Genomic DNA, 19,778 nt, shown 5'->3' with positions numbered 1-19,778 from the left:
ACTTTGATCTCAAGGCGAATTACCCCTGCAGGGGTACATTCTTCTGGTGAGTGGGGTACCTTGTGGGGGAACACAGAAGTCACATTCAAGATTGCACAAGAAGCACTAAAGTCACTTTTTTTGCACCTTTTTTTGCACTATTGAAGATTTTTTTTGGACAATTGGACATTATTTTTGTATTTCTATTTTTATTTGCATTTTTATTTTATTTTTATTTTTATTTCTGTTTGCTTTTTATATACATTTTTTTATATTTATATATTTTTTCATTATGGATTGTTTATTTAACTTGTTGGCTAATTGATTTTTTGTTTCTTCACCCGCACTTTTTGATGCACTTTTTATATATATATAATATATTTTTTATATATATGTTTATACTAGCATTTTGCACTTATAGCTTGTATATTTAAGTTTTGACTACAATTTCATAAGCACATTTATATACACCTCTTACTGGGAATTTGCTTATTTAAATATATCTTGGCGTTAATGCGATTTTAGGCAATATTGCACTTAGCAACAGATACACATATACAATTGTTTGTCTTTTGTCTGTTGTTGTTTGGTTTTTAGTTCTCTCCTTTCTCCTTCGTTTATTGGATCTATCTGTTAATCTCAGGAATTAATTTCCAGTAGGAATATTGCTGTTTTTTGGGACATTTGAGTAGCTTGTAACTTGGAAAATCGCATAATAGCAGCACTTTTTGGCATATACCCTTTTTTTATTATATATATATTTTTTAGGATGAATACATGATCTACTCGGGATTATATACATATATTTTTTATATATACCGACCTTACTCTGCAGGGTGTGGCCGATACACATTAGACTATCTTTATGATTGTAATAGATTCTAGTAGGAACTGTTTTCTGTTGCCGTTTTTCTTGATCCTGTTGGAAACAATTAGGATCTTATAGGATTTGAGGAATCCCGGCAGAAGGATTTTTCTTCACTCTATTTGTAAGGAGTTTTATTTGTAGGTAGCGCCAACTACCCCGGTTACCATATTGTTCTATGATTTGCTACTTTAGCTTCTGTCTCCCATGTGCAAGCTATTCTCCACGTTCCTTCACTGCACAGTAGTGGGCCATAATCGTGCAGAAAAGTTTGCCATACTTGTAAATCAAAAGTCCCTTCAGATTTTAAAGGTTTAGCTGTTCCTTTTGTCCATTCTACCCATTTATCTAGGGGCTCAGTATAGGCGGAACCGTACCTTCGGGTCATATATTCTCTAGCGCTCATCTTGCGCTGGGCATTTTCTGAAGGCTTCTCTCCCTTCATTCTCTTACTTAAATTAATGCCCATAATGACTGGCCAGTCTTCTCTATCTGTGCCTATACACTCTTGCCTCTAAAACAAATAGTACAGCAAATCTGCAGATTTACAAGAATAGTCTCCACTTATCTACGTGGATAGAAGGGGTTTATGACAATAGACAAAACACTCATTAAGAGACCCTCCTCGTCTCTTCTCTTCTCTGAGTTTTATCTGACCCTACCATGCGCCTCTGACCCAGGTCGCCCACAAGGAGTCAACGCAGGGAACTGCAGAGGATTCTCCCTATCCACACACAGTCCAGCCCGTGAAGGGGGACACAAACACATTCACACACACACGTTACCCAACCAGAAAGGTCAGAGAGTGGTCTGGTTTCCTTGAGAACCGACAGATAGGATACATAGGAAAGGCAGAAATATAGCAAGCTTAAGGACAGCTTACCTAGCCGGCGTTTAGATGTCTGCGTTCCCGATGATCCAGATCAAAGCGCGGTTCCTTCTGGAAACTCTGCCAAGCTCCTGATATCTGACTCGCCAAATTGTTATGACTGATTTCTGATTGGGACTCTAAAACAAAGTTAATACTGCAGCTGCAGGAACAGATTCACAGGACTCAATCACTGTGTTTAAAATGTCCGTTCAGTGTCAAAATTTATTATTACATGTTATTTTATACATAGATAAGAAAGGGGTGGTGTGAGATGTTATTAAAAACTAACAAATAGAAATATGTTATTAAGAGCTAAACAAATAGAAATATATTATTAAAAGCTAGCGAATAGAACAATTGCAGAAGTAAAACATTGAGAAGGGAGGGGGGAGTAGAGAGTGTTTAGTAGGAGAGGTTTCTGTGTGTTAGGTGAAGGTTACAGAACACTAAAACAAAGGAGGACAAAATGGAGTCTCTTGTGCTTAAATGAACAGTACAGTGAATGTCCATGTCACTATGTACAGAGTGCAGAGTTCAGGAGTACACTATCCAAAAAGTGCAGGGTTCTGGAGTTTTCTACACACAGTTTTCAGGTTTCAGCAGTGCGCTATGGACAGAGTTGCAGAGTTAAGAATGTAGAGTGTGCACAGTTAAGGAGAGTGCTACTGTCAGAAACCATGAATCAGAATGAGACAGAAGTACAAGTAAATCACCCTTGTTTATTAACTAAAAATAAAAAGGTAAATAGAAAAAGCGGAGTCAAAGCATAGCCAGAGTCCAGTAACCGGATCGAGTAGTCAGCCAGACCAGAGTTCAATAATCAGATCGGGTAATCAGCCAAGCCAGGAGTCAGGGATCCAAGTAGAGCAACAGCAAGCAGGATAAGGATAAGGAGCCAGAAGGGATGTCAGCAAGCCAGTCTTTAAACAGAACCGCAGGAGATGGTTTCATGTGATATGACCAGGCGAAGGCAGAGGTGAAGTGAACTGGACAGCTTTAAGTAGGCAGGTCAGACGAGCATGATCAGGAACAGCTGGTAACTGTGGAGAGAGATAAGAGCTGGCAATTAGCCGACAGCTGAGCAGCCAGCCTAGAGAAGGAAGGGCTAAGCCAGCCCTGACAGCTACACAGGGTGAGCACAGTAAAGAGAGCACTATGTACAGAAGTAAGGAGTGTAGGACTTACAAAGTGCAGAGTTCAAGAGTGTGCCATGTACAGAATACAGACTTTAGAGATTTGCCATGTATAGTTTGCAGGGTTCAGAAGTGTGCTACGTACACAGTGCAGGGTTCAGAAGAGTGCTATGTATAAAGTGAAGCATTTGGGAGTGTGCTATGTTTATAGTTCAGGTTAAGGAGTGTGCTATGTATATAGTTCAGGGTTTAGGAGTGCATTATGTACAGAGTGCAGAATTCAGGAGAGTGCTATGTACAGAGTGCAGTGTTCAGGAGAGTGCTACAGTAGGTGCCGCTGACATTGTGTTTCCAGCGCGACAGTATCGCGCTGGCTCCCGGCGACAGGCTTCTCTAACCAGCGCGATCCCGTTGCGCTGGCTGCAATAGGAAAATGTAATTTTCCTATAGCAGCCAGAGCGAAGTGACAATTTCGCCTCACTCATGAAGCCTGCATGCCTTCTCGGGGGCATACCAGGCCCTTAGGTCTGGCAGGGATTTTAAGGGGAATCCCCTTTGCCGAAAAAAATGGCGTGGGGTCCCCCCAAAATCCATACCAGACCCCTATCCGAGCACGCAGCCCGGCCGGTCAGGAAAGGGGGTGGGGACGAGCGACCGCCCCCCCTCCTGAGCCGTACCAGGCCTCGTGCCCTCAACATGGGGGTGCCTTGGGGAAGGGGGGCCACGCACCCCCCCACCCCAAAGCACTTTGTCCCCATGTTGATGAGGACAAGGGCATCTTCCCAACAACCCTGGCCGTTGGTTGTTGGGGTTTGCGGACGGGGGGCCTATCGGAATCCGGGAGCCCCCTTTAATAAGGGGGCCCCCGGATCCCGGCCCCCCCACCCTATGTGAATGAGTATGGGGTACAATGTACCCCTACCCATTCACCTGTGAAAAAAATGTACAAAAAAACACACACACAAGGGTTAAAATAGTTTATTGCACAACTCCGGGGGTCTTCTCGCCGGACTCTTCCGCTATCTTCTGCTAGCTCTTTTACTAGCGGAGGAGCCCGGCTTTCTTCTTCGTCGCCGCCCTCTTCTTGCGACTTTGATGGTCTTGTCCCCCTCTTCGGTTCTTCTTGCCGGGCCACCGCTTCTTCTTCCAGCTCTTTTACTAGTGGTGGCCCGGTCTTCTGTCGCCGCCGCCTTCCGTTCTTCTTCTTCTTCTACAGGAGATGTTGACTCGACGCTCTCTCCGGCCGCAATGCCAGGGACGCGGTGCGCGGCGATTTATATAGGGACAAGGGGCGGGGTCGCCAGTTGATGTCACATGGGTTGATGTCACATGGTGACAGTCCCAGCATCCTCCGGGACTGTGACATCATAAGGGTCGGGGTCACCATGTGACATCAACCGGTGACCCCGCCCCGTGTCCCTATATAAGTCGCCCGCGCACCGCGTCCCTGGGATTGTGGCCGGAGAGAGCGTTGAGTCAACATCTCCAGGAGAAGAAGAAGAAGAAGAATGGAAGGCGGTGGCGACAGAAGACCGGACCACCGCTAGTAAAAGAGCTAGCAGAAGATAGCGGAGGAGTCCGGCGAGAAGACCCCCGAAGACGGAAGACCCCCGGAGCTGTGCAATAAACTATTTTAACCCTTGTGTGTGTGTTTTTTGTACATTTTTTTTCACAGGTGAATGGGTAGGGGTACATTGTACCCCATACTCATTCACATAAGGTGGGGGGCCGGGATCCGGGGGCCCCCTTATTAAAGGGGGCTCCGGGATTCCGATAAGCCCCCCGCCCGCAGACCCCGACAACCAACAGCCAGGGTTGTCGGGAAGAGGCCCTTGTCCTCATCAACATGGGGACAAGGTGCTTTGGGGTGGGGGGGCCGCGCGGCCCCCCTTCCGCAAGGCACCCCCCATGTTGAGGGCACGCGGCCTGGTACGGCTCAGGGGGGGGCGCTCACTCATCCCCACCCCCTTTCCTGACCAGCCGGGCTGCGTGCTCGGATAGGGGTCTGGTATGGATTTTGGGGGGGACCCCACGCCGTTTTTTTTGGCAAAGGGGATTCCCCCTAAAATCCCTGCCGGACCTAAGGGCCTGGTATGCCTCCCAAGGGGGAACCCATGCTGTTTTTTTTTTTTTTTTTACATTTGGCGTGGAGTTCTCCCTCAGGATTCATACCAAACAGTGCCTGGTATTGGCGGGAATCCAATTCAGATCCCCGCACCAGTGTCAACCCGGCCAGCGATGCTTGTCGCTTATCGGGAAAGGAAAATAAACATTTTTCCTTTCCCGATGCGAGCCAGCTTGGCGCTGGCTCCCGCGACGGAGCTCGTAGGGTGTCAATCTCGCCGCTAGAAGCGGCGAGATTGACACAATGTCACGGTCACCTACTGTATGTACAGAGTGCAGAGGTCATGAATGTGCTGTGTACAGCGTGCAGTGTTCTGGATTTTGCCACGTACAGAGTGCAATGTTCTGGAGTTTGCCATGTACAGAGTACAATGTTCTGGAGTTTGCCACCTACAGAGTGCAGGGTTCTAGAATTTTCCACATAGAGAGTGCAGGGTTCTAGAGTTTGCCACACAGAGTGGAGGGTTCTGGAGTTTGCCACATAGAGAGTGCAGGGTTCTGGAGTTTGCCACATAGAGAGTGCAGGGTTCTGGAGTTTGCCACACAGAGTGCAAGGTTATGGAGTTTGCCATATAGAGAGTGCAGGGTTCTGGAGTTTGCCACGTAGAGAGTGCAGGGTTCTGGAATTTGCCATGTACAGAGTACAGGGTTCTGGAGTTTGCCACGTAGAGAGTGTGGGGTTATGGAGTTTGCCACGTAGAGAGTGTGGGGTTATGGAGTTTGCCATGTACAGAGTTCAGGAGTAAGCTACAATACATATCAATACAAACTTAAAGATTGTGCTACATATGGAGTGCAGAGTTCAGTATTTCCTTTAACTTGTTGCTGACCGCCGGCTGTCAAATGACGGCCAGGCGGCGCAGCTCTCGTGGCGGGAGGCCGTCATATGACGGCCTCGCGTTTAAACAGGGTATGCGCGCGATCGTGCGCGCGCATCCCCGTTCCCTCGGTGGCGGCGTGTCACGGAGACACCGCTCACCACCGAGGGTGGTAGACAGCCATTGGTCATGGCTGTTTACCACGTGATCGGCCTTGATGAAGTCACGGCCGATCACAGCTAGAGCTCGTCGCCTGTGCACGGCGCATGCGCGGGATCGGGAGCGCGCTGCTCGTTCACAGTGGTGGCGGCGTGTTCCCCGGGAACACTGCTCGTCACCGATGCCGGTAAACAGCCATTGGCTGGCTGTTTACCCATGTGATCGGCTGTGAACCTTTCACAGCCGATCACTAAATGTAAACACAGAGCGGTAACTGACTGTTACCAGCTCTTCTCTCCTCACACACAGTTTCCAGTGTGAGGAGAGAAGAGCCTGGAGCAGTGAGTTATCTAACTGTGTTCTGTAGTGTCTACACCAACACCACACTTGTCAGATCGCCCCCCCCCCCCACTGTCATCTGTTACCCAACAGTCACCACAGTCACCCAATAAAGTGAACCTGTCACATAGGAGACTGCCATCAGTGACCGTCAGCGGTGCACCTGTCACCCATCACCCGTCACCCATCAGTGACCGTCAGCTGTCGCCCATCACCCACCAGTGACCGCCAGCTGTCACCCGTCACCCACCAGTGACCGCCAGCTGTCACCCGTCACCCATCAGTGACCGCCAACTGTCACCCGTCACCCATCAGCCACCGCCTGCAGTCAGCCATCAGTGACCGCCAGACATCACCCGTCACCCATCAGTGACCGCCAGCTGTCGCCCGTCACCCATCAGTGACCGCCAGCTGTCGCCCGTCACCCACCAGTGACCGCCAGCTGTCGCCCGTCACCCACCAGTGACTGCCAACTGTCACCCGTCACCCATCAGTGACCGCCAACTGTCACCCGTCACCCATCAGCCACCGCCTGCAGTCAGCCATCAGTGACCGCCAGACATCACCTGTCACCCATCAGTGACCACCAGACATCATCCGTCACCCGTCATCCATCAGTGACCACCAGACGTCACCCATCAGCCACCGCCAGGCGTCACCCATCAGTGACCGCCAGACATCAACCGTCACCCATCAGTGACCGCCAGACTTCACCCGCCATCCATCAGCCACCACCAGCCGTCACACATCAGTGACCGCCATCTATCGCCTGTCACCCATCAGTGACCGCCAGCCAACACCTTTCACCCATCAGTGACCACCAGCCATTGCCCGCCACCCATCAGTGACCGCCAACCATCACCCTCCACCCATCAGTCACCGCCAGCCATCAGTGACCGCTAGCCGTCACCCATCACCTGTCACCCATCAGTGACCGCCAGCCATCACTCATCACCTGTCACCCATCAGTGACCGCCAGCCATCAACCGCCACCCATCGTGACTGCCAGCCATCAGTGACCATCACCCATCAGTGACCATCACCCATCAGTGACCATCACCCGTCATAATCCGTGGCCTGTCACACCGTCATCACCTGCCACCCATCGCACAGCCCATCAGTGAACGTCACCTGTCACACAGCCATCAGCGCCATGGCCAGAAGAGTATACACCAGCGAGGAGGCGTTCCAGATCCTCTCCATGACCGATGAGAGCAACGGGGAATTCTCATCAGATTCCGATTCTGATTCCGAATCAAATTCGGCATTTAACCCGAATAGTGAATCGGAAATTGATTCGGAGGAAGAATGGGTCCCTCCTAAAAGGGCAAGGCCCTCTGAAAACCAGGATTATATTCCCAGGCCCGGTATCAGAGCTCCTGCCAGCAATAGGCCCCAAGAACAAATTCCCAGGCCCAGTACCAGCGCTGCTGTCAGCGTTAGGCCCCGGGATCAAATGCCTAGTACCAGCTTTGCCGCCGGCGATGGGCCTCACCAACAATTGCCCAGACCCAGTACCAGTGCTGGTACATCACGCCTGAGTACCAGCATAGGAAATTCCAATCCGACTACTAGAGTGTCACATCCCCCAAGAGCCAGGGCCTCTACATTTATCTTCCAACTCGGCATCACCAATTATTCCCCCTTTCACAGCACAGCCAGGTGTGCAGACCAACACCCAAAATTTTTCAGAGATCGATTTTGTTCATCTGTTTTTGCCCGACACATTTCTGCAATTAGTTGTGGACCAGACAAATTTATATGCCCAGCAGTATATTGCCAATAACCCCCACTTATCATATGCCCGTCCCTTTGAGTGGCGAGATCTCAATTTGGAGGAGTTCAAAATTTTTATGGGCCTCACCCTGAACATGGGGATAACAAAAAAAAATGAAGGACATGCCTATTGGTCCACCCAACCCATCCACCACATGGCTATTTATTCTGCCGAAATGTCCAGGTCCCGATACAAGAAGATAATGCGATTTCTTCACTTTAGGGACAACACCGAGTGCCTTCCCCACAATCATCCAAATTATGACAAGTTATATAAACTTCGCCCACTGATACATTTCTTTTCCCAACAATTTGCAGAACTCTATGTCCCCGATCAAAATATATGTGTCAATGAGTCCCTGGTACCCTTTTCAGGCCGGCTAGGAATAAAGCAATATATACCTAGCAAAAGGGCCAGATACGGAATAAAATTATACAAACTGTGTGAGAGAGCCACGGGATATCTGTATGCGTTCCGCATATATGAAGGAAGAGATTCCCAGCTCCAGCCCCCTGAGTGCCCGGCCTACATGGGCACAACTGGAAAGATTGTATGGGACCTGGCATACCCACTTCTGAACAAAGGATATCACATATACCTTGACAACTTTTACACCAGCCTGCCCCTTTTCAGACACTTCTACATTGCAAAAACCCTGGCCTGCGGAACCTGCAGAAAAAATAGAAAGGGCTTCCCACAATCACTGGCAAACAAAAAGCTGCGAAGGGGGGAAAGAGCATCACTGAGATGCAACGAAGTGCTGGCCTTGAGGTGGAAGGATAAAAGGGACGTGTACATGATGTCCACCATCCATGAGGACACTACAATTGATGTTCAAAGAAGACGAGGTCCCACTGAAAAGCCAAAGTGTGTCCAAGATTATAATCTCTACATGGGGGGAGTGGATTTCAACGATCAAATGATTCAGCCCTATTTGTCAATAAGGAGGTCCCGATTCTGGTACAAGAAAGTAGCAATCTATCTAATCCATTTGGCCATTTATAATTCCTACATAGTCTACACCAAATCCATGGAAAGCCCCGCCCCCTTCCTAAAATTCATCGAAGAAGTTGTCATGTCCCTCATCTATCACCAAAGACCCCCCCCTAGTTGACCTTCGCTCTGAGGCTGTTTGCCGACTTCGTGAGCGCCACTTCCCCTTCAGAATTCCAGCATCTGAAACAGGCCGAAGACGGCAAAAAAAATGTCGCGTGTGCACCAAAAAAGGGTTTCGAAAAGATACCAGCTACCATTGTCCCGATTGTCCCTCCCAACCTGGCCTTTGCATTGGTGAATGCTTCAAACTTTATCATACATCCCTAAAATATTAGCCCATATTTTTAACCATTTCCCCATTTTCATTATCTGTGCTGACCATTTTTCATGCTTCCCCAAATAACCATGCCACTGCCTTCCACGTGAACTGACCCTGGCCTGTTTTTTGACTATGCCTCTGCCTACTGTTTGGACTGCTTCTACGTGAACTGACCCTGGCCTGTTTTGTGACTATGCCTTTGCCTACCGTTTAGATTGCTTCCACGTGAACTGACCCTGGCCTGTTTTACCAACTACGCTTATGCCTACCGCTTGGACTGCTTTCACGTCATCTGACCCTGGCCTGTTTTATGGACTATGCTTTTGCCTACCGCTTGGACTGATCTGTTGCCCTGCTACTCTAGGACACAGGGGTCTCCCATGTGAGGGGCTCCAGAAATGTTTTTCCGGATGGAGGAAACAATTTTTATTGTTTCTTCCGGTTTTTGGAATAGGGTCTGGAGTCCGGAGGCTTCTTAGAGATTTGGGTGGGTCGAAGCCTCTACCCCTGTGCCCCTGTGCACAGGTCTTACGTGATTGCGGCCCTCAGCCTGCCGTTGACTTACTGCCACCATGCCTCTGCCTGCCGCATGAACGGACCACACCGCTACCTGGACTATGCAAATAATTAGCTGTAGCAAGAGGCAGTATGTTTATGAAGGGCTGGAGAGCGGTGCGATAATGAGTGTCTGCAGGTAACGGTGTACCAGGACCAATATTATGGCTGTGCTGGCTGTCTCTGTCTGGACAATTTCTATGGACTGCCATGCTGACAATATCCTTGTGCTGACTATAGACAATATTCCTGCCGGCTGCCTTGATAACTACCATTGCTGTCGCTAAGCACATCCCTGCCTGCTGCCTGGACCCGCGCTCTGGTGGATACTACACAGGTAATGCTTTTTTTTTTTACCCTTTCCACAATAGAATTTATTTTGGATTGTAATTCTTGGTATGTACATGCTATGTGTTAGAAATATGAAGGTCCTTCAAAAATGATAGGTTGCCAGGAAACTATATGTAATTTATGCTCCTAGAACGTCTGATGGTGCTACTTGAATGTTGGGCCTTTGTATGTGGCCAGGCAGTGTAAAAGTTTCACACATGTGGTATCGCCATACTCAGGAGGAGTAGCAGAATGTGTTTTGGGGTGTCATCTTTGCTATGTACATGCCATCTGTTGGAAATATCTGATAAATGGACAACTTTGTGTAAAAAAAAATGCGTTTTCATTTTTTTCCACATTTTCCAAAAACTTCTGGAAAAAAATTAACCATTCAAAAGACTCATTATGCCTCATAGATTATACGTTGGGGTGTCTGCTTTCCAAAATGGGGTCATTTTGGGGACAATTCCATTGTCCTGGTGCTCCAGGGCCTTCAAAAGTGTAATAGGTGGTTGAGAAATGAAATGTGTAATTTATGCTCGTAGAATGCCTGAAGATGCTATTTCAGTGTTGGGCCTTTGTATGTGGTCAGGCTGTGTAAAAGTCTCACACATGTGGTATCGCCATACTCAGGAGGAGTAGCAGAATGTATTTTGGGGTGTCATCTTTGCTATGTACATGCTATGTGTTGGAAATATCTGATAAATGGACAACTTTGTGTAAAAAAAAATGCGTTTTCATTTTTTTCCACATTTTCCAAAAACTTCTGGAAAAAAATGAACCATTCAAAAGACTCATTATGCCTCATAGATTATACGTTGGGGTGTCTGCTTTCCAAAATGGGGTCATTTTGGGGACAATTCCATTGTCCTGGTGCTCCAGGGCCTTCAAAAGTGTAATAGGTGGTTGAGAAATGAAATGTGTAATTTATGCTCGTAGAATGCCTGAAGATGCTATTTCAGTGTTGGGCCTTTGTATGTGGTCAGGCTGTGTAAAAGTCTCACACATGTGGTATCGCCATACTCAGGAGGAGTAGCAGAATGTATTTTGGGGTGTCATCTTTGCTATGTACATGCTATGTGTTGGAAATATCTGATAAATGGACAACTTTGTGTAAAAAAAAATGCGTTTTCATTTTTTTCCACATTTTCCAAAAACGTCTGGAAAAAAATGAACCATTCAAAAGACTCATTATGCCTCATAGATTATACGTTGGGGTGTCTGCTTTCCAAAATGGGGTCATTTTGGGGGCAATTCCATTGTCCTGGTGCTCCAGGGCCTTCAAAAGTGTAATAGGTGGTTGAGAAATGAGATGTGTCATTTATGCTCGTAAAACGCCTGAAGATGCTTCTTCAATGTTGGTGCTCTGTATGTTGCCAGGCTGTGTAAAAGTCCTACACATGTGGTATCGCTGTACTCAGGAAGAGTAGCAGAATGTATTTTGGGATGTAATTTGTTGTATGCATATGCTGTGTGTGAGAAATAACCTGATAATATGACAATTTTGTAAAAAAAAAATAAAAAATCATCATTTTGCAAAGAATTGTGGGAAAAAATTACAACAAAAAAAAAATAAACATGCTACTTACTTAATACCTTGGAATGTCTACTTTCTAAAAAGGGGTCATTTGGGGGGTATTTGTACTTTCCTGACTTGTTAGTGTCTCAAGAAATGAGATACACCTGATGTACTGAAGGCCTGATCAGAAGTGATCAATTTTCAGTGATTGGTACCATAGTTTGTAGACTCTATAACTTTAAAAAAGACCAAATAATTTACACTAATTTAGGTTATTTTTACCAAAGATATGTAACAGTATAAATTTAGGCCAAAATTTATGAAGAAAAATTACTAATTTGCAAAAAATTTTGATGGAAAAAAAGAAAAAGGCATTTTTTTCACAAAATTTACGGCATTTTTTATTTATAGCACAAAAAAAAACCCCACTAGTGATTAAATACCACCAAAAGAAAGCTCTATTTGTGTGAAAAAAAGGACGCAAGTTTCATATGGCTACAGTGTTGCATGACTGAGTAATTGTCATTCAAAGTGTGAGAGCGCTGAAAGCTGAAAATTGGTCTGGTCAGGAAGGGGGTGTAAGTGCACTGTACTGAGGTGGTTAAAGGAAACATAACCCCAAATTCTTACATTTCTATTACTTTTGTATAACAAATATTAATGTATAAACTCTTAACAAACTTGCTTTTTTTAAAGCTATGAAAGTGTTGCCAACACGTTAAAGACTAGAGTGTCTGTGCACATCCCCCACACCGTAGTCTGCTGTCATAGGAAAGTGCAGGACAGGAAGGGTTCTGTGTGTGGCACTGGGAGAGTGCTGTCCCTTGTACCCATAGATGCCAGGCTTCTGAACAACTAGCAAAGGGCCAGCGCTGGAGGTGGCAGAACTTTGTTCTCCATATTCCGACAGAAAAAAGGCCCTGTATATATAACTATATAGAGGAAGGAGGGCTCTGGTTCAGAGTGATTGTTGTTTTTTTTCTTAATTTTACTTAATATGAGCGATTCATTATCTATTTTTTCAACCACAGTCCTGCTTTAAAGAAAAGTTAAATGTATCCAGTATATTTACTGTATTAACGCTAATACTGGGTGTTTACTTTCCAGATTATATTTATGAAGTCTTGTGCATTTTAAGAAGTCGGAGTGTTACCATTCTTATCCCATCGATCCATACTGTTGTGTTCCTCGTGGCTATTCCTCTCAATATCATGGTGATCGTCATGTTCCTGGTGAAGATGAAGGTCGGGAAGCCAGCAGTGGTCTACATGCTGAACCTCGCCATAGCAGATGTCCTCCTTGTTTGTGTCCTTCCTTTTTATATTGTCTACAGATTCTTGGGAAATAACTGGATCTTCGGAGAGGGAATGTGTCGCTTTGTCACGGTCGCATATTACTGTAACATATACTGCTCCGTCCTGCTCATGACAAGTATCAGCATGGACCGTTTCCTGGCCGTAGTCTACCCGGTGCGGTCTCTTCCCTGGCGCACAGTGACCCGAGCCTGGCTGGTGTGTGGTGCCATCTGGGTCATCTCATTGGCCAACACTGTGCCTTTTCTCATAGAAAAACAAACCTGGGATAGTGGCAGAGACATAACATTGTGTCATGACATTCAGCATTTAGGGTTTTATTTCTATTTTAGTTATGATTACTTCCCCACTGTGTTCTCACTTTTTAATTTCTTACCGTTACTCATTATAACTTTCTGTTACATCGGAATCATCCGCAGTCTCAGCAGATCAGCATTTGATCGCAGACATAAGAGATCGCGATCTATCCGTCTATCTGTGATTGTACTGAGTGTCTTTGTCCTTTGTTTTGGCCCCAACAATGTCATCTGTTTAATTCACTACAAGCAGATGTTTAAGAATTATGGTCTCTCTCTGTATATTGCCAACATCACCTCTTCCAGTATCATCAGTATAAACTGTTGTCTGGATCCTCTTATCTATTATTTTGCTTCCTCCGAGTGTCAGAGATACGTCTCCAGCTTGCTGCGCTGGAAGAGAAATGATCGCCCTCCAGTACACATAGAGCAGGTACCCCTGAGGACTCATCCTGCTCAGCTCACTAAGAGTGAATGATCTATTTGAACCCCCTTTCTGCCCAGCCCTGGCATCTCTTTTAACTGGGTCTATACAGCCAGGAAGAACTGCCCAATTACATGACCACTGTGATTGGCTGTCACAGTGGTCACATGATCAGAATCTCCTGCCTCCAGCTCCCGATCATTGCTCTAGACTTTGAGCTGTCTATGACAGCTCCATCGCTGTGCAAAGAGGGCACTGTGAGTTTAAGGGGCACTGATAAGGCAGTACAGCCAGCCCTCCTGTACTTGGCCCGGGCCCCATCAGTTCAAAAGGGGGGATTGGGCACCTGCTGAGCAGGGAGGACCACCTGTACTGTCTTATTGCAGACACTGATTCTATTCTGCCTCCCCTTGCAGCACTGGCAGCTTCTCCTCCACTCCCTCCCTCTACCTGGGATTGGTTCTAGCACATGTGCCCCCTCCATCTGCTGTCTGGGACACCCTGTGTGCTCCTTTCCCCACACAGCGGTGCCGGCTCCCCTCTTTTCCCACCGGCAGCTGCTGTGGGCACACAGGGGGATCTTTCAGGATGGAGAGTAGGGGAAGTGAGTGTGTGAGTGATCAGTACCAATCACTCCTGTGTTCACTCATCATTGAAGCATAGTAAGCATAGTAAACTATGCTTACTATGCTTCCGTTTGTGAATGAGCAGGAAGCCTCACAGCGCTTCCTATTCATTCACCTGTACAGTCACTTCCACTTCACAATTATGTGCCACTTTGTGTTGGTCTATCACATAAAATCTCAATAAAATACATTTACGTTTTGGGTTGTAACCTGACAAAATGTGATTTCAAGGGGTATGAATACTTTTTCAGGACACTGTATTGTTATTTACATTTTTGTATGGTCTTTGTATTTTCTCAAAGTTTTTTTTTTATTTTTTTTTTTTTTTGAGGGTGTGGGTGACTGACAGTATAGTGGATCTATTTTTAGTTTAAGCATTACATAATTCATACAAACATGTAACTGGCTGGAAGCCTTATAAACAACATGATTTTGTCTAATGAAGTTTTGTCTTATAATCACCTTACATGTCTCCTTTCTCTGCTCTCCTCAATGCACACCTCACTCTTAAGCCTCGTACACACGATCAGATTTTCCGGTGGGAATTGTGTGATAACAGGCTGTTGGCAGAAAATCCGACCGTTTGTATGATCCATCGGACGATTGTTGTCGGATTTTCCCATGACAAATGTTGTATGGCAGGCTTTAAAATTTTCAGCGGACAAATGTCTGTTGTTGGATTTTCTGAGCGTGTGTAAACAAAGTCTATCAGACCAAAGTCCAAAGTACAAACACGCATGCTCGGAAGCAAGGACGAGCCAGAAGTGGTCGGTATTGTAAACTAGCGTTCGGAATGGAGAATTAGCTTTTGTGACACGGCAAATTATGAAATGTCGAAATACAGCGCACAATTCTCTTCTTCTATAATGGGATAATAATGAAGCTGCTTTGCTGGTAATACTGATGGAATTATTGCAAACATATTTTAACCACTTCAGCCCTGGAAGATTTGGCTGCTGAATGAGCAGGCCATTTTTTGTGATATGGCACTGCATCACTTTAACTGACAATTGTGCATTTGTGCGGCGCTGTACCCAAACAAAATTGACGTTCTTTTTTCTCTACAAATAGAGCTTTCTTTTGGTGGTATTTGGTCACCTCTGCAGTTTTTATTTTGTGCGCTATAAACAAAAAAAGAGCGACAATTTTGAAAAAAACACAATATTTTGTACTTTTTACTATAATAAATATCCCCCCCCCCCTTTTTTTTTTAAAAAGCAATTTTTTTCTCAGTTTAGGCCAATATGTATTCTTCTACATATTTTTGGTAAAAAAAAAAAAAATTGCAATAAGCGTATATTGATTGGTTTGCACAAAAGTTATAGTGTCTACAAAATAGGGCATAGATTTATAGCATTTTTATCTTTTTTTTTTTTACTAGTAATGGCGGTAATCTGCAATCTTCATTGGGACTGCGACATTATGGCGGACACATCGAACACTTTTGACACCATTTTGGGACCATTGGCATTTATACAGCGATCAGTGCTGTAAAAATGCACTGATTATTGAAAATGTCACTAGCAGCGAAGGGGTTAAAACTAGGGGTCAAGCAAGGGGTTAACTGTGTTCCCTGGGAGGTGATTTTAACTGAAGGGGGAGGGGACTGACTAGAAGAAGTGACATAACCTGATTCCTAGGTAATAGGAACATACGATCTGTCACTCCTCTCAGAACACAACACGGATTTGTGTGTTTACACATACACTTCTGTGTTCTGTCCCTTGTGCCAGCGATCGCATGTGGCGAGTGGTCATTGTGACTGTCGGCCACAAGCATCGAATTGTGCATTAAAAAAAGAAAACAAATAAAATTAGACATGCTATCTGTCAATAGAAATTAACCAAAAAGTGCATTCTATGCATCCAAAAATATAGAAAATATACCAAATCAAATCATTATTCAACCACAAAGTAAAATACAAGCCTCATGCATGTGTCCTGCTTCCTAATATAGGGGGTCACCAATGCCAAGAGTTGGTGAAAGCAGGGGTCCATCATCCGGAGAGAATTCCGAAAATTATCTGGATTTTTCTCCTGGAGCTCCCGCAGCAAAGGTTTATGACATAATTGGTCAAGATTAATAAAGCAACCAATTTTTGGAAATCCTCCTCCTCCTGTTCCTGGACTGGACTTGGGTCAAAGCAATAACTCCAGGGCCATAACAACCTAGGAGGATTCTTTCACATGCCCTTTCTTGGCTTGTTCTTATTATGTTCACATCCACTTTAATGGATACCTGGATTGTGAGGTTTATTTTTTCACTCATTATTTAATATAAGTACAATTATTTAGCACAATGTACTTAAATCGGTAGTATACCCTTCCTGTGCTATTTCCACCATATCAAGCTTTCATACCTAGTGAACTTGTAATGTAAACCGCTTCCTTCCTTATCCCTTTCTGTGTAATCTGTCCTTTTCTAATCAATGACGTAATCAGCGCATGTGTAGTTAGTCCCATTTTTCCAGCAGGCTCTTCTTGCCGGAAAATAGCGTTTACATATCGGGGCTACGTCATTTCCTTTGCCGGACGTCATCTCTGAGATCCCGCAGGACCGTTTACAATTCACAAGCTGAGCCTTAACCCAACAGTGATCGATTGGCTTGATAAATACGGCGCAAGCGCAAGATTTGGGACAGGGAAAGGGCATAAGGGAGGAAGAATGTACAGTATTGAACACAGAAGTCAGCATAGTGGTGGCCTCAGAGGAAAAAGAGCTTATAGAATACAGTATTTTTATTAGTAAGAAGCCTTCATATATTTTTCCTATGTGGTGCTTTGATTTAAAGTAACTTAATGAACTTTGTTCTGTGTATTTTCAGATAGAAGTATGAGAGTTTACTACCGCTTTAAAATCAATAAGCTTAGTACTGGATATATATTCCAGCTTGTAGGCAGCTTCATAGTCACTTGTCTTATAAAAGTAGATGTAAATCTAAATTGAATGACATTTAATTGGCTAAATCTGTTTTTTTTTTCTTTTCCAATAAAATGCTTTTTTAATGTTGTATCCTTTGTTGCATGTCAGAGCTGCTGATCGCCTGCAAACGTTTTCACCTCTTGTTGACTGCATAACATATATATACACTATGTTACCAAAGGAATTGGGACCCCTGCCTCTGCATGCACATGAACTTTAATGACATCCCAGTCTTAGTCCATAGGGTTCAATATAGAGTTAGCTCACCCTTTGCACATATAACAGCTTCAACTCCTCTGGGAAGACTGTTCACAAGGTTTAGGAGTGTGTCTATGGGAATGTTTGACCATTCTTCCAGAAGGGCATTTGTGAGGTCAGTCACTGATTTTGGACGAGAAGACTTGGCTTACAGTCTCCTCTCGAATTCATCCCAAAGATTTTCTATCGGGTTGAGGTCAACACTGCGCAGGCCAGTCAAGTTCCTCTATCCCAAACTCGCTCCTCCATGTCTTTATGGACCTTCCTTTGTGCACAGTCATGTTGGAACAGGAAGGGGCCATTCCCAAACTGTTCCCACAAAGTTGGGAGCATGAAATTGTCCAAAATATCTTGGTATGCTGACACCTTAAGATTTCACTTCACTGGAACCAAGGGGCCAAGCCCAACGCCTGAAAAACAACCCCCACACCATAATCCCCCTCCACCAAATGATTTGGACCAGTGCACAAAGCAAGGTTGGAAGATGACTGACCCCAAAGGTTGCCCTGACCTTGCAAGCCACCTGACATCTCTGACACCCTGGGTTCAGACATAATTCAAAGTGATAATTACACAGACACCAGACTGTAGAAAAGTAAACAAGTATTTTACTTAAGATTTTTTAAGGCAGATAAGAACAGATATCTTTCAGTGGTAAACGTTGGTCTTAGTAAGTATACAAAGGGTATGCAATGCAAAGGAAATCACAATGAGTCAAACAATAGTAACCAATAGGTCCTGAAAGAACCTATGACCCCAGGTATAAAAGGGAAGAGATTACCTTTTTTCTGTGTCAGCCTGCTCCCTTAAAATCTTGATGCCACAGGCCCAGAAAATTTGTGGAACAATTTTAAAATGATTTATAAGAAATGCAATAATCAATATCTGAGTAGAGTTCCCCTTAATGTGTGCCGATGTTGTGCCCTTTAAGTGGGGAGGGGAAGAGAAAGTGGTGAAGTTCTTGTAGTGAAGTCTTCAGCTAGCTCAACAAGGGCCCAGAGGAATCGTTGTGCAATGACGGCAAGAAATAAAGCATAGTGTGTTTCCTTTTCAAAGCCTTTATGTAAAGATGGGATAAAGATGTCTGCATGCAGTGTCTTTGTGGGGTGTACACAAAGTGGGCTTCTGCCTGCTCACCAATCCTGATGATACCAAGGCTCAAGGGAAAAGGATGTCCTGGAGCAGGCTCTTGAAGAATCTGCAACCAGTGGATGGTGCCTGGCCCTGCACCACACGATACTGAGATTCAGCTGGGTCTGTAGTGGTGACGATGATCGTGATCCCCGGCTGTCACTTGGCCGGCAGGGGGCTGGTGAAGGGAGATCTGCGTTCAGGTGTAACGCTCACTTGCTGGAGTCTCCTCAACTGTCAAGGTCGTATCATCCACTCATGTTCCCCAAAGTGACCGGGTTCCTGCCCGCAGCTGAAGGCCATGCTCCCAAAAAGAAGAGCTCTTCCCAAGACCAGACTATTTATGTCCTCACCCAGCATCCCTCTCTCTCCTAGCCAGCTGGAACTTGTAGTCTACAACAGAACTGGCTCCAATGTAAATCCTGGCTCTTCGGACCAAATATCCCACAAGTAGTGGTCTCTCTCTCTCTCTGCATTCATGAAATGATGGCGCAATGACCAGGCTGAACACTAGAATGTTACAGAATGTCCCACAATGATGCAGGAAAGTTATCCAGCATCTGGCTACATACAGCATATAGGGCACATGTGCACCATGGTGGTATGAGTTTTTTGCTGAGATTGCAATTACTATGCACTCCGAGCACACTGACTGAGTTTTCACCAACAGTCCTCAGTCAAGGCTCCTGATCAAGAGTCAGGGGGATGGGCTCCCGATCATGTGACATCTGTGGGAGCCAATCACAAAAGTCACAGAATACAGAAGCCTGTATTGGGGTGTCCTAATAGTTTTGGAAATATAGCGTAACATGCTATTGGAAAATAACTATGATTAAATATAATTCACTGTCCATAAAAAATCCTCCCTCAGAGTCCCCACCCTCCATGGATGTCCATGGCTCTAAGTTTTGGGGATTCTGGGAACTCTAGAGGATATCTGAGGTATGGGAAAGCTTTCCACCCCCCTGTTTGCATTCTCAAAGTTTATTATATGTACTTTTAAAATGTCTCACCTGTCTTGTAC

General features: G+C 45.3%; 1 protein-coding gene across 1 annotated transcript in view; it reads left to right on the top strand.

Annotated features, from left to right (window-relative positions):
• LOC143961579 (proteinase-activated receptor 1-like) overlaps nt 1–14,773 on the top strand; it is a 93,560-nt gene extending 78,787 nt beyond the window's left edge. Inside the window, exon 3 of the mRNA XM_077470888.1 lies at nt 12,892–14,773. Coding sequence (XP_077327014.1) covers nt 12,892–13,871 — 980 coding nt within the window. The 3' untranslated portion in view covers nt 13,872–14,773. The remainder of the gene's footprint in view (nt 1–12,891) is intronic.
• Nucleotides 14,774–19,778: the final 5,005 nt, after the last annotated feature.

Source organism: Lithobates pipiens, unplaced genomic scaffold (assembly GCF_037356315.1).
Source record: "Lithobates pipiens isolate NorthernLeopardFrog02 unplaced genomic scaffold, aLitPip1_a1.2 Scaffold_8, whole genome shotgun sequence".
Classification (NCBI taxonomy): Eukaryota; Metazoa; Chordata; class Amphibia; order Anura; family Ranidae; genus Lithobates; species Lithobates pipiens.
This window is presented reverse-complemented; position numbering and strand designations above follow the sequence as displayed.